Source organism: Neolamprologus multifasciatus, chromosome 14 (assembly GCF_963576455.1).
Source record: "Neolamprologus multifasciatus chromosome 14, fNeoMul1.2, whole genome shotgun sequence".
In the NCBI taxonomy this organism is placed as follows: domain Eukaryota; kingdom Metazoa; phylum Chordata; class Actinopteri; order Cichliformes; family Cichlidae; genus Neolamprologus; species Neolamprologus multifasciatus.
In genome coordinates, this window is record NC_140452.1 from 13,449,060 (window position 1) to 13,464,439 (window position 15,380).

The window sequence follows — 15,380 nt, forward strand, 5'->3', positions numbered from 1 at the left end:
TTTGATTAATTAATTAATTTATATTTCCCTGGAAGTGTATATGATGTCAAGGAAACAAGTGTTGGTATTCAAAGAGTTATTATTACATGGCTGTTCAGCTATTAACATCACTTTTTATTAGTTAAAAATATTTTTACTCAAATACAAATATAATATAGAAACATAATACCATATAATACAACGTTAAGCAAATGCATAATGTAAAATTAAAAAAAAAACTACTGCTATATTTGTTACAATACTTTTACAATATCACTGCACGACATATGAAACTATTAGTCTGTTTTCGAGGTTGTGTTCTGCCATCTAGCGGTCACGCTGGGTAGCACAGTGGCGTCTCGCCCTACGTCATATAATAATAAGGAAGTAGTGGCCAGATTAACCGCACTAGTCTAGGTGGAGGTTATTTTGGGACTTTATTCTTCTGTACGTATTGTAAAAAAATCCCTGTACGAACACACGCGGTTTAAAAAAAAGCAGTGATGTGAAGGGTCGGCTCCATCGGCTCATCCCGCTGTAGCTAGTTATTTCCCCCCAGTGTGCTCTTTCTCTTTCCCTCTTTGCCTTTTATGTGGAGAAGATCGATGGAGAAATACTCACTTGTTAAAGTGATCGGTGAAGGCTCGTTTGGCCGGGCCGTGTTAGTGCGGTGTAAAAGCAGTCAGGAAAAATATGTGGTGAAGGAGATTCAGCTGCCAAAGGTATGTGCAAGGAAAGGAGGGAATGTCCTCACCTGTTTGGAGCAAACGGATCAGTCTGATTCAAATCTTCCCCCGAAACTGTGATATAAAACATTCAAGTAAAATAAGACTTGTTGGAATTCCAGGCTTGATGTTGCAGCCTGGGGTCGGATATGGGAATTTTTTTTATTTTATTTGAGTTTATTTTAGTTTTTTGCGCCTTGCTGATAACCTGCCAGATTGCTGCTTACACTGAGACATGGAAGCTGTTTGTTGTCAGCCTGCCTTTGTTTGTTTGTTTTGTTTCGCGCTGTATGGAATACAATCATGTTTGCATTTGCATTTTTATAGAATCAGTCCAAACTGGAGAATTCGAGGAGGGAAGCCATCCTGCTGTCCAGAATGAAACATCCTAATGTTGTAGCTTTCAGGGAGGCATTCGAGGGTAATCGTACACACGAACAACACTCGCTTTAAAAGTCATTACAAACCTTTTATGAGCATACAGTTATGATTGTTTGGATTTCAAAATAGCAAGTGTGATTGTGTTTGTTTAGCTGATGAACTCATGTGGATTGTTATGGAGTACTGCAGCGGAGGAGATCTGCTCCAGAGGATTAAGCAACAGAAGTCAAACCAGTTCAGTGTTGATAATGTACGTCCTGACTTCCTGCACTCATGATCACAATTACCCTTCCCTACTTGTGTTTCATTGGGTTTTTAAATTCTTTTTTCAGATCTTGAAGTGGTTCGCTGAAATGTGCGCAGGTGCAAAGCATATCCATGATCAGCGAGTTCTGCACAGAGATCTGAAATCCAAGGTACAGTCACGTCTAGGTTTTCTAGCTTATGCATTTTACTTTGTTCAGGGTACATTAATGAATGTGTCTTCTGGTTCATTCAAGTCAAACCTGCCTTCAACATAGAGAGAAGTATCAGATTTCCTATGTTTGTTCTCTCAGTTACTGAACAAATTCACCTCTGCAATTCCAGATTTCAGCTAAATTACATCTTAAAAAAAGATATCCATGATCAGCATATTTTAGCCCAGTATGTAAAAAAAAATATGCAACAGACCTATAGACAGTGGCTGTGCTTAGGAGTCACTGCACCTAGTCCTCCGATTACCACTTGGACCACTGTTACTTTCACCCTTCTCATCTTCTTGAGCTCTTCTCTGACCCCGTGCTACTTCTCTAGCTTCTTGTGTTCCTTCTTCCTGATGTTACTGCCATTTTGTCCGTCTGTATCTGGAAGTCCCACAAGATCTTAGCTCGCCCCAGGGGGCGTGTTCGATTTTGACCTCGGAACTTCCAGGCCATATTCGGCACAGATGTTTCTGTATACTATGCCAGCCACTTGGATATGGCGTTCCATGTATGCCCTGCCTACTAGCATCTTGCACCCTGCTGTTATGTGCTGGATTGTCTCAGAGGCATCTTTACACAGCCTGAACCTGGCATCTTGCCTGGTGTGATAGACCCCAGCCTCTATGGATCTTGTTCTCAGAGCTTGTTCCTGTGCTGCCATGATTAGTGCCTCTGTGCTGCTTTCAGTCCAGCTTTGTTCAGCCACTTGTAGGACTTCTGGATGTCAGCCACTTCCTCTATCTGCCTCTGGTACATACCGTGCAGAGGCCTATCCTTCCATGGGTGGTTCCTCTTCTTCCTCCTTTTTCTTGGGTTTCTGCTGCCTGGGGTATTCACTGAGCACGCGATGGGTTGGGGCCATCTTCCTGATGTATTTGTGGATGTTCATTGTCTCATCCTGGACTGTGGTACTGACACTCACCATTCCCCGACCTCCTTCCTTCCGCTTAGCATACAGCCTCAGGGTGCTGGACTTGGGGTGAATCCTCCATGCATGGTGGGGAGCTTCCTGGTTTTGATGTCAGTGGCTTCTATCTTCTCCTTTGGCCAGGTTATTATCCCAGCAAGGTACCTGCTCACGGGCGGAGCGTAGGTGTTGATAGCCCGGATCTTGTTCTTACTGTTCAGCTGATTTCTCAGGACTTGCCTGACTCTCTGCGGGTACTTCATGGTTGCAGCTTTCCTAGCAGCCTCTTCATGGTTCCCATTTGCCTGTGGGATCCCCAGGTACTTGTAGCTGTTCTCTATGTCTGCAACGTTGCCATCTGGTAGTGTGATTCCCTCAATTCTGACTACCTTCCCTGTCTTTGTTACCATCCGAGTACACTTCTCCAGCCCGAATGACATTCCAATGTCGTTGCTGTATATCCCGGTGGTGTGGATCAGTGAATTTCATGTCAGGCAAGCACAATTGAATCCAAATCGGAATCATTTTGCTTGGTTGTGTGTTGAATGAAATGAACAAAAATGAAACTGCTGATCCAGATCAGAAACTTTGCAACCCATCTATGTGATATAATCTCATTTTGCCATAATTGGCTGTACTTATATCTTGTGTTATCTTTCATCCTCACCCAGAACATTTTCCTGACCGATAATGGGACAGTCAAGCTTGGAGACTTTGGCTCAGCCTGTATTTTGAACAGGTAAAGAACCTGATGCTATTCAGCTTTTTAAAGTTAATGTTGAGTTTGTCTATTTTTAATTTGATTGTAAATTTGTTCCAGCTCGAAGGCTTACGCTCATGCATATGTTGGAACTCCGTATTATGTGGCACCAGAAATCTGGGACAATAAGCCGTACAACAATAAGAGGTATGCTACTGTGAGCGTTCGGCTGGATCCTCCGGTTTATATTAAACAATATAAAGATGAAATTATGTTTCTTCTCCATAGATCAGTGTCTGTGCTTAGAAAATGTAACAAGAAACAAGAAACGTTAAAAGCAGAAATGTAAATATACACTCACCAACCACTTCATTAGGTACAGCTTGCTATGATTGGGTTAGAACCCCTTTTACCCTCAGAACTGCTTTAATTCAATAGGAGGGTGGAAAGATTTCTCAAAGTTTTTGTCCATATTAACATGATAGCAACACAGTTGCTGCAGATTTGCCAACTGAACACCTGTGCTGCAAATCTCCTGCTCAGCATGCTGCTGAACAGGAGATTTGCATGTTTTCATGCTGCTTATGCCAGATTCAGATCATGCCATCCAAATGTGGCAGCAGAAATTGAGACTTGTGAGACCGCACGATGTATTCTTAATCTATGTTGTTCAATTTTGGTGCGAATTGTGGCCTCGGTTTCCTGTTTTTTTGCTGACAAGAGTGGCACTCGGTGTATTTATTCTCCTGCTGTGGCCCAGCATTTTCATGTTCAACATTTTGCACGTTTAGAGATCCTGTTCAGCATACTTTGGTTGTAGTAAGTGATTATTTGATTTACTGTCGCCTTCCTATCAGCTCAAAGCAGTCTGGCCATTCTCCTCTGACCTCTGGCATCAATAAGTCATTCTGACCCAAGGAAATTATGCTTGCTAGATATTTTCTCTTTTTTCTCACTATTCTCTGTAAACCTAGAGGTAGTTGTGTCAGAAAAATCCCAGCAGATCAGCATTTTTTAAAATATACAGACTAGTCTGTCTGGCGCTAACGTGCCACATTTACATTTAAATCTCCTTTCTTCCCCATTTTGATTCCCGTTTTCAGCAGGTCGTCATGTACCCACTAAAATAGCCGGTGAGTGTGTGAATTGAAAAAAATGTGCTACTAAGAGTTTCTGGGCATGTTTTCTACATGAATAAAATTTGTGAATACGGATTAACAGTAACTAGATCAATGGGAAAAGAAACAGAAACCTATGCTAGAATAGTCTACAGTTGTGTGCAGAAATTGTCGGCAGTGCTGTCACTGCCCACACTAAATTTTTATTTGTTTGCCAATAAAAATGTTTTGAATCTCACAGAACCCTTGTGTTATTCACAATATCAAAAAAACATGTAAAAATAATCTAAAGAAAACCTGAAAAATAAACTTTGTGCCATGACTGTACATACAAATAATACATCTGTTTAACCAACTGTGTGGGGTTTTTTTTTTTTTTAAAAAGTGACATGCCAGAACCAAATCTGGTCAAACTATGGTAACAGTAGAGCACCTGCAGAGAGTGTGTACATATTTGTGCTTATATGCAGGAATATGCGGAATTTCTGTATGTATGTATTATAGTTCATTGGAATGCCTACAGTAGTCATTGAAAATCTGTGAAATCTGCACTACAAAAATATCCAGAGATCTTAAAGGACTTGGATCACCAAGTGCTAGCCCTCGAGTGGCCCTCGAGTCTGCCGCTGCACATTTCATTCAGCCACACTTCATGTCGTGTTACGATAGAGCAGAGCAGAATGATACCAAGAGATCATCTCTTTTCAAACCCAACTCTTCTGTTCTTGCCATCATAGCCGACTGAACATTCCTAACACTGACGTATACAGCTAGCATCAAGCACTGTAACACCCACTTGAGTAATACATGAATAACAACTATGAACCAGAACAAAAAGTGACTGAATAAAATGAAGAAATAGAAACATAAAACATTGTCATCCTCTGTAGAGAGACAGTGCAAAGACTAACTAAAAGTTAAGTCATATTCTGGCTTCTTAAAGTGGGACTAAGTCATTAAAACTTTGAGAACCCCCGGCTTAGAGTCTCTCTGCAGGCTTTTCCCCCCCCCGACAGCATACATTTACATGTTATTTTCAGTCTCTGATTTAGTTTGAGTTCTCTGACTAAAGGGGCTCAGCAGTGATTGTGTAACTCATGCATGGGTTAACCAGTTCTCTCTGACTCTGCCAGTACATGATGAAATGTCTGGTGTGAATGAATAACCATTTCTCCCTTTGTGTGTTCTGCAGTGATGTGTGGTCTCTAGGCTGTGTCCTGTACGAGCTCTGCACCCTGCGACACCCGGTACTCCCTCCTCCACATTTCATGCACAGTGTGGTTTGTTGTGTCTTCACGCTTTTCTCCTGTGTCCAGTTCCAGGCATCCAGCTGGAAGAGTCTGATTCTTAAGGTGTGCCGGGGTGCATACCCTCCCCTCCCCAGTCATCTTCCTTATGAGTTGCAGTACTTGGTCAAGCAGATGTTCAAGACAAACCCAAAAGACAGACCGTCCCTGCACACCATCCTGACCTCTCACAGGGTTTCTAAACTCTTGCGTATACACCTGCCCTCCCAGGTAAAATCAGTGTGTTGAACCTGATTTTAGGGCTGCACATTCATCACAGTCAATTGCTGTTTTGACCTAATGGTAGCATGAGAATTTAAACTCTTACGCAACTTTGCCAGCTGTGGTAATCCAATGTGGACCTTTTGTTTGTTCAGATGGCCGCAGAGCTCGTGCTGTGCATTTGATTCAGGGCGGTGTTTTGAATCTTTTACAGGCCTCAGAGAGGGAGGAGCAGGCGAGGCATACAGGTCGATGGAACAGAGAGGAGGGAAAGAATGTGGCTCGTCTTCTGGGAGAAAAGAGTTTAATAAAAACATCAACATCTGAAGGTGGAGTCAAAGCTAACAATGTTATGTTGAAGAAAATGATCTACTGTTGCGCTGCTGGCAGGGTTACATTATTGAATTTTTTCTCAAGACTGACCTTTGAATGGTTTATCACCAAAATATGTCCTAAATAACCCTTTAAATCAGGTATGGACTTACCAAAAAGCTGCTTCGAAAGCAGAGACCCCGCCCCTCGAAAGCAGTGGTCTACTGAGCCATCAGACACCGTGCTGCAGGTGTTAGCTAATGCCAGTCTGGTTTCATCTGACAGTGTGACATCAACTGGCTGGACCTTCACTAGTTCTACTCATGACGGTATGGTAGCAGCAGAATTTCATTTCCTGAAAGGTGCAAAAATAAGCGGTGGAGACTGAAATGCCATACCAACGCATTCTGTTGCAGGGGAGCCAGAGGACAGCAGGCAGAGAAGACAATGGGAAAGGAATCCTCCTGAGAGGCTTCTGAGTCTGCTGGAGAAGGCTCAGCTGAGCAAAGCCTCCAGCACCTTCATAATAAACAGAGGTCTGCTGATCTGTGAGCAGACTCTTATCTCAATATAAGCTGTAGATAGCCCAACTGAAATCTTTAATGCGTTCATCATTGTGGTGTTGTTCAGGTGAAGACCCTCTGTTGGGACCCCTCTCCCATCCTCAGGGTGATGACACGGATGGGCCCGAACAAGAGCTGGTTATAGACGAGGACCGACTGCAGCCACGCTCTGATGATGAAGACACGTAAGTAACCCTGACGTATCGTTGTTTAATATCCCAGCATGAATGCAGAGCATATTAGATGATGTTGTACAGCAGTTGGACATAAAGGGAAATAGTTACAGCAGTGTTTTAATTGATTTTAATGTGAACAGGGTGAGAAACAGACTGAAATGGGAAGGATACTGAATGAAAGTATAGTTCTTATATTGTGTTGACTTTGTTGGTCCTCTCACTGCAGGGACTTTGAAGAGGAATCTCCATGTAACTGGATGGATGAAGCTGAGAAAATATTTTTGGAACACTAAGACCATTTTTCCTTCTGAGCCTGTAAAAAAGGCAAGGTTAACTTTTAAATGCTGCAACAAGACACTAAAATTTTAACTGTGTGTTTTTTTGTTTTTGTTTTTCAGCTTGCGGTCAGAAAACCTTGTGCACATAAAGACGTTTGGAAGTTTTGGGTGCTCTGTTTAATATTTTGTGTTCGCCTCAGGTTAGCAGTGATAAACATTCCTTGCAATTTGAGGCCACTGGGAAGCTTCTGTTTGGCTTGTTCGGAAAACAGGAAATATTAGAGTCAGAAAGGTTATGTCTCCATGCAGTCACACCAATTTGAGCCTGCCTGCACCTTTTGAAGTCTGTTTCTTTTGCAATATCAAAAGCAGACTAAACATCTTGTTGCTGTTATATGGCTTTTATTCTTGTGACTAAACAAACCACATATCTGGCATTTTCAGCTGCTTTGTTGTTTTTCATTTTCTAGTGAGTGCTTACAGGGCCATCCTTCCTGCACTCTATTTGGTTTATGTACCACTAGGTGGAGTTGGAATCCCTTTGGGATCCCATTGTGTGGAATGGGAAAAGCTATCGTGTGGTTCAGATCAGGGTAATTAAAGTTTGGTAAAATAAACTAAAAACTAAAATTAGATGTGAAAAAATGTGTTTAGGTAACAAAATAAGATTAAAAACCAGACTTATGGGAAAAGAACAAAATAACTGAAATGGTTTTGTGAACTTGGAAGACTAACCAAAATAAAATAAAATATGTAGAAAATAGCTTTAGTTTCAGACTTCCTTTGTTTGGTAAAATTTGTTATCAGTTCCCCTGATGAGGCTTTGATGGACTTGTTTATTGAGACTTTGTATTCATATAAGATGTCTGTAAACTGCTTTCATAAAGTGTTTTTTTTTTTTTTTATTCCCATGCTGATTTTCCTCAGTTTACCTCTGACATATGCACACCATACAATAATACTACTTATCTTAACACTGACCAAAAAAAAGGAGCAATTTTCAAACAAAACAAAACCCCAACTGAAACGAACAAACACACTCTGGATACTAAATCTAAACTGAAGTGAAAGCAAAAAGTCAAAAATGAAATAAAAATAAAAACTAATTAGAAAATACAAAATGATAACCATTGTTTCAGATGTGATTAACCTTCTAATTAGCAGTGGCAGTGAAATAAATCAGTGAGTCCCCATGCTGCATAAAGATGTTATAAATACAAGGGAGCAAGTGGAACATGTTACTGTATTTGGTTTGCCAAATGAGAAGCCTGACGGAATAGGACCAGACAATAGAACAGCCACATGTTTGGCTACAGACAGACTTAACCCAAGCCTTGCCCATTACAGTTTGGGCTGAGCAGGATAGGGATACTACAGCCCGTTGAGTCAACAAAACCATAATGATTCACCAACAGTCACACCAGAGCTGGATTATCCAGCTACTAAAGTTCTTTCAGTAACTTAGAACTCCTAGTGGCTGACATGAGCGCTCCATGGTATCTTTTACCAGATATCTGCCCACGATGTGTTTCACTGAGGAAGCTCAACCCTTATCACGAGGGCACAATGAATCCCCTCTCCAGTGCTCACAGTTCACCCCCCCCCCCCCCCTGCTTTTTAGAATTAGAAAAAAAGCACCTCCATAGCATAGATGTCCATGTTTGGAAAAGATACATGTAATGTAATGTATCATAGCAGAGCTGCAACTTCATCATGGTCTGTGTCCTGCAGATAGAAGGGTCTCCCACCAGTGGCCATGATGAACCGGGAAGTGTCTTTATATATTGGTCTTATAAACTGAGGGGTTGGAGGTGTATGAATTTGTCTAAAAGAGTTTATACTGGCTGTTTGAACTTCTGCCACCTCTGAAAATTTAGGATTAACAGTAATAGCTATAAATATAATATAAGTATTTCCTTGTGAACATCCAATAGGAGTACAAAGACTGAACTCAGACTGAAACTCAGAGGTTTGCAGCAAATGATCACTTGCTTAGTTTCAGTTTACTTCAGTTTACTGAAACTAAGGTGAGCAAACCTATGACTTCCAGTTAATCTCACATGAGTGATATCACAAAGACAGGATACACAGAGATCAGTGACTAACTAGAAATCAGTCAAGAGGGGAAGCAAAGTTGCAGCAATACTAAGGAGGTGAAGTAAATGTACAGATCATTAGTGCAGCAGTGGTAATGCACATAAAGTAATGGAGTAATGGAAATAAAAAACATGTTTGGCAGGAACCTGGCCAGGCCTCACACAGGGAAATAATAGCCCAGTTAGTCAAGTATGGACATGGGGGAGCAATAATACAGGCATTCATGAGTGCTAAAGGTGTTGGATAGATCAGAGATTGCATCTTAAATCATGTCTTTGTGGATATTTTAAAATACACCTAAGAAGACTCCAAGTCTCCTGAAGATATAAAAAAATATCCAAGCCTGATTATGATCAAGTGCAAGCTGCCAATACCACACAAGAGGTTTTAAGGAAGAAGAAAAAAGTGAAATTGGGCAAGTATCTTGCCTAACTTCCATATCAGATTATTATTGTTCAGTATTTAAAAGAGGAAGGTAGAGTAACACAGGCCCTGAAGCAAGAAAGAATGTCTGGGGAAAAGGAGGAAGAAATAGCCTTCAAGAAATATGTGAAACACTGCAAAAGGATATAAACAATCCCGAAAAATGTTCAAGTTTGAACAATGAAAAGAGTACCTACTTTTGCAGCAACGAGATATGATTCTCTACACTGCATTGAATCACTTGTAAGTTACTGCAGTCCCTTTTTGCATGTCGTGTAAGTGTGTCCTCTGCCTGCCGTATTCGAATTTCCCTATAAATTATTTCGTTTTTTTAAAAGTTTCTTGCCAGTATTATTTTTCATAATATTAAAACAAAAATTGCATTTAAAACCAGAGTTTCAAAGAAATCTAAACAATAAAGCATTGTTTGTTTGCAAGTGCTAGGTATACCTGATTTGTCCACCTCATTTAACTACTGGTGCAAAAGGAAATGAACATGAACAGAGGTTTCCTCTTGCAGGAAGGACGTATGTGCTGTCTCCAACAGACATGTCTGCTGTATAAATGTGCCAACAAAACAAAAAGAAATTAAAAAAAAGCTGTTTAAATAAATTGTTCAAAACTCCTGCACTTAAGATTGGGTTTGTGAGGTCATTGTGAAAATAGTGTGTCTGCTGCTGTGACTCAGCGGTTTGACTAAAACATACACAATGAAGGGCAACTATCTACAGTGATTTCATATCACTTTTGTAACCTGCCACCTTGGTGCAGTGTGTTTGTGAACATTTGGTGACACCTTTTTTTGAAGTATGATCAAAACCACAAGGCCCTAGTTTGTTCCTTGCACGCAAGCTGAGCACCGCATATGAAAACATCAGAAAACACTGAGGCGTGCATAGTGATGTAGCATTTCCTTGTTCTCATTCTAATGTACTCACTTTGAAACGTGCTGTTTCCGTTTTTTCATTATGTGCTCAGATCTGTAGTGAAGCTGCACTTCTAGCTATTGTTCAGGCCCTAATCTGAGTTCCCTCACCGATTTTCTTCCTGCTCATCTGCGTGACCTGATAGCAAACAATCCAGACGCACGTATGTCTGTGTAGGTTGTCAGTCATCCAGGTCATGGTCAAGAAAAGCGACTGGACTTCTTTAAGTTTCTTCAAGATATTTCAACTCTCATTTGAGAAGCTTCTTCAGTTCCAAGACCAAATCGTTGACCTGTTATTGATAATGTGCCTCATCACATGAGCCAAGGTGTGGATCATTATACGCATTATCGTCCAGTACCACCCATTCTTATCAAATGATGCACTAAAGACCTTTCATTATGCCTGGTTGGGAGATTGTCCACACTTCAACCCTCAGCTGCTGTCATCACCCTTGATGAAAAATTGACTTCCTATCTGCAGCAGTCCCTTATTCCCCTTTTGTCTCCCTGTTTTTGTGGCCTCCTTTTTGAACACCCCCAGTTTCACTCAGGAAGAGCTGTGCAGATGCAAGATGACCCAGTGATCTCAGTCTGGCTACTGATGCTTAGAAAGGCATTTTCTAATAGATTCCTCTCTCAGTTTTCTTATTCAGAGCAAACTATCAGAGCAAAAAACCAATAATAATAATTTGCTGTTTTACTCTTTGTTTGCTTTATATAAATGTAGCAACGTTTCTGCGCTGTAGCTGAGTTATTAGTGGACATTTGTAGCTTCAGTGCATAGCAGCAGACCATGAAACCTTCTGTCATGACTCACCCAGTAAAGAGGAGTATTGTTTATTCTTCATGGGGACCCGCTCTTCCTGTTAATAACAAAGCACTTAGGCGCTGTAGTTGGGAGTCTCTTTGCAACTATAAATATGGAAGCTGTCATTGTTATGATTATTTCAAGCCCTTTGCAGTGACCCTCCATTGTCTGTTGCCAGTGTTTTGTAGTGATGTATCAGACAATATGAGACTGGCGTAGCCAAGCAGGGCTTTGTCATGGAACTGCACAATTCATCAGCTGCTCAAAGTAAAAAGGTCAAGAACAGTTAAATCTGGATCCCGGGTTATGTGAAGTGGGACACTGCTGGCTCCAGGCAGGTTGGAGAGTCATTTGTTGTTATAAATGCTGCTATTGTTCGTAGCTTAAACGCCTGTTGACTCCTGATGAGTTGGACCACCTTTAAGTAAGGTCATAGGCTCTGCTGTCTCCTCTCTCATCCTCTCATCAGTCACTGCTAGGCACATTTGTTCAACCGCTCTTAAATTCGAACATCTATACCAGCCAATCATATGGCAGAAGAACTGTAAGTTTAGAAATAAATGTGTAAATGTGGTTTAGATGACCAGCTGAAGTTGAAGCTAGCATCCGAATGAGCAAGGAAGGTTATTTAAATTATTTTGAATTTTCAGTTATTTAAATGTGGCAAGGTTGGTGGTGCCAGACGGGCTGCTCTGAATATTTTAGAAAATGATGTGGTTTTCCAATTAGAGTTTGGAGAGAATGGTCCAAAATAAACACAAATATATATGCTACCTAAAAATATATAACACTAAGTGCTTTTTATCTAACATTCATACTCCAACAGATGCATCAGAGAACAACTTGGTGTTAGTATCTTGCCTAGGGATATTTGGCATGCAAACTGGAGCAGCCAAGGATCAAACCACCAACCTCCCAGTTTGTAGATGACAAGCTCTACTTCCTGAGCTAAAGCTGACCATGTCCATCCATTTATGGATCACCACAGTGTGCCCATCTTCCGATGACTGCTTCCAGCACAGTCCGTGTCACAAAGACCATCTCAAACTGGTTTGTTGAAGGCAAAAGAGGGACCAACCCATTATGAGCAAGGTGTCCCTAATACTCACATATTTGCATGTTGCAATCATATATAATGTTTATTATGTGGCTGTTGTTTTGTGCACTGGTCTCCCTTGACAAAAAGAACAACACTTCTGATATTGCTGAAACAGCACTGTTGAAAAAATACTGTCGAAACAACACCTTCAACAACGCTCTTTTTTTCCCACCTCGCTGACCTTAACGTGACACTTATGTTTTTGCATACTCTACATCTCTTGAATGAAGCAGCATGTATCACCCACTGCTTAGCCTATATCATGTAAATAACCGAATTGTGAAGATGATTCATTGTAAACACCCACAGTGAAGAGGACCTCAGACCTATATGTTTGACACTGAATTAGATGAATGAGAAAAATACAAACATTTCTTCAGGCATGAAAAACAACTGAGTCTCATAGATTCTCATACACTACTGCACTATAAAAAAATTAATATTATACGAATTACTGAAACAACTAAGATACTCTCATTAATCATAGTGATAGAATCACTGTGATCAATGACGGATTTGAATCATATTTGTGTTTTCTTCGTAGTTAAGTCTGCAATTCACAGGAATAGCTTAAAAAGGGAAAAAACTGAGCAGTAATTGCAGCATCATCAGCAAGATTGCAGCCTCTGGTATTTAGTGTTTTTGTTCATTTCATGAACTGCAAAGACACAAATCATACTGATTCAAATATCTTGTCCCAACAGTTCACAAGTCTTTACATGAAACATTAATAAAGCTTGAAGTTGAATCTGAAGTCAGAATGATTTCCATATAATGCTAGCTGGTGGTGACATAGACAGTTTTAGCTAAAACATCTTAAGCTTAGCTTATTCATCTGACTATAGGTAACAATTTTCATTAACCTTTAAATAAGCTTTGGGTTGGATTTCACATAAAAGTTTTGTTAGCTAAGAAAAACTAAAGTTGGTTTAATGTGTCAAACAGATCCATTCAAGTATGAAAGCAAGAGTACAGCAGTCCATACAACATATGAAGTGAAACATTCGTTGCTTTGATTGTGTCAATGTGTGTTATGTAAGTTTAAAATAGTGCAATCTCCTGCACAAATTGGTAAAGAAGGACAGTTAATGGCTAATCTCTTTTATCAGTCATGTAACTTTGGTGACACATTGCTTGAGTAGTGTTTGCATCAGAGCAGATGTTTTACAATAAGAATGTACTGTTCTGTGTGAGGATTTGCTTAAAAATAGTGTTTGAGATGCATAACAAGAATGCTTCAATGTTTCAGGTTTTCTTGTGTATTTCTTCAGTCTCCACCCATTTCCATAGACAATTTTACTTTATTCAAATGATATAAGCCAGCAATGAAGAAGCTAAAGAAAAACTCAGACTAGGCTACTCGTGCAGTGGAAATGTACAACAAGCAGAAATGATCGTGCGCATTATGATGCTTCAGGTCACTATTGTGACCGCTGGAATTATTTTCGTCTTATCTGTCTTTTAGCTGAGGTTAATTGTGTCTCATGTTTCTGAAGCAATGACGATAACCTCAGCAAGATCAATGAGCCTAATTTTCACAATCTGAAGTCAGAATATCTGTTGTCTCCGCAAGATCGCAGCTAAAAATGATGTGGAAGCTGTATTTTAAGCTTTCCATGCTAAATTCGGTGAGGAACTTGAAATGTTTTTGTATGACAAATGAATCATTGCTAAAAATAATAATAATAATAAAATAAAAAATAACTCCAACACTTAAACAATAAACCTAACAGGATCTTACTAAGAACTGTAGCAATTCTTAGTAATTAAATTTAGCAATTCAGTTCAGCTAAATGTGGAATTGAATAGGGATTTTCTGTGGCTCCAGCACACTAAATTCTGCTGAGGAAGAGAGGGAAGGTATTGTGTGCTCTGCGAGGCTCTGGGGAAATTCCTTATGTGGAACACGGTGACCTCAAAGCTGACCTGTCAGTGTCAGCTTTTATGTGTGGATGTACTAGGGAATGAGCTACAGGGATGTGTTTTGAGAATGCCTACTGAGGTATTTGCAGGGCTATTGATAATAGTAATGTCATGTGCGTAATGGAACTAAGGTGTAAAAGTTCATGGTGGATTTCAGGTCAGTATAATTTTTGCAGATCATCTCCTTTTTACAGCTCTATTTAGAATTTTGAGTCCTCTCATGGACTGAACCACATAGCAAAATTGGTATGGCCCAGATCTGGCCCACACAATGTGCTTACTAAAGGCCCGCAAAGAATGTGGGCCCTTTAGTGGCCCAGATCAGGTTTGCCAGAGGTGGCCCACACATGGGCCAGCACAAGGGCAGTTGCAGACACACTGGTGGTCCTGTACTGGCCCATGTGTGGACTACCTCTGGCAAACCAGATCTGGGCCACCAAAGGGCCGTCATTCTTTGCGGTATGTGGGCCATGTGTAAGTTGTGTGCAGCCACGGGCCAGTTGCAGACACACTGGTGGCCCTGTGCTGGCCCAGAACAGTTTCAGCTCTGGACCCAGATGTCAGCCTAGTTTGTACCTTAATCAAGTCATGTAATAACAACATGTGCCGGTGTGAGGGACCAAGCAGCCAAAGCAAAGAGGACACAGGCAAAAAAATATCTTCAAAAAGGGTTTTCTTTATTTTAACCCTCAAAAAGTTCAAAATTAACAAAATTCAAAAACATACTTAGCAGGCCCATAAAAGAGGTCAACTAAATATAACTCTACAAAAAGTAATTTCCAAAAATTTAAACAAAACAAAGTGAGACACAACTTAACTCACAAACTGACCTAATTACAAAGACATATGAGGGTAGCTTTTATAATGATTTGGCCGAACCATTTGAACACAATAGGGGGAAAACAAAACACTAATATTAACTAAGCACAGAATAGCTTAACTAAACCTAAAACACCCCTGCTCCTGGTAAGCCCATGGTTGGTCCTGCAGA

General features: G+C 40.4%; 1 protein-coding gene across 2 annotated transcripts; it reads left to right on the top strand.

Annotated features, from left to right (window-relative positions):
- Nucleotides 1-348: 348 nt before the first annotated feature.
- nek3 (NIMA related kinase 3) lies at nt 349-15,147 on the top strand. Of its 2 annotated transcripts, XM_085131405.1 has the most exons (13): nt 350-701; nt 1,032-1,125; nt 1,238-1,335; nt 1,418-1,501; nt 3,128-3,195; nt 3,277-3,363; nt 5,467-5,521; nt 5,591-5,791; nt 5,997-6,111; nt 6,256-6,423; nt 6,511-6,630; nt 6,725-6,842; nt 7,060-15,147. In XM_085131405.1, exons 1-13 carry the CDS (start codon nt 570-572, stop codon nt 7,124-7,126), a joined length of 1,407 nt encoding a protein of 468 aa, XP_084987531.1. In that variant the 5' UTR covers nt 350-569; the 3' UTR covers nt 7,127-15,147. The 2 variants fall into 2 exon arrangements, with proteins under 2 accessions (XP_084987530.1, XP_084987531.1); XM_085131404.1 differs by having other exon boundaries at nt 349-701; nt 5,467-5,791.
- The last annotated feature ends 233 nt before the right edge of the window (nt 15,148-15,380 follow it).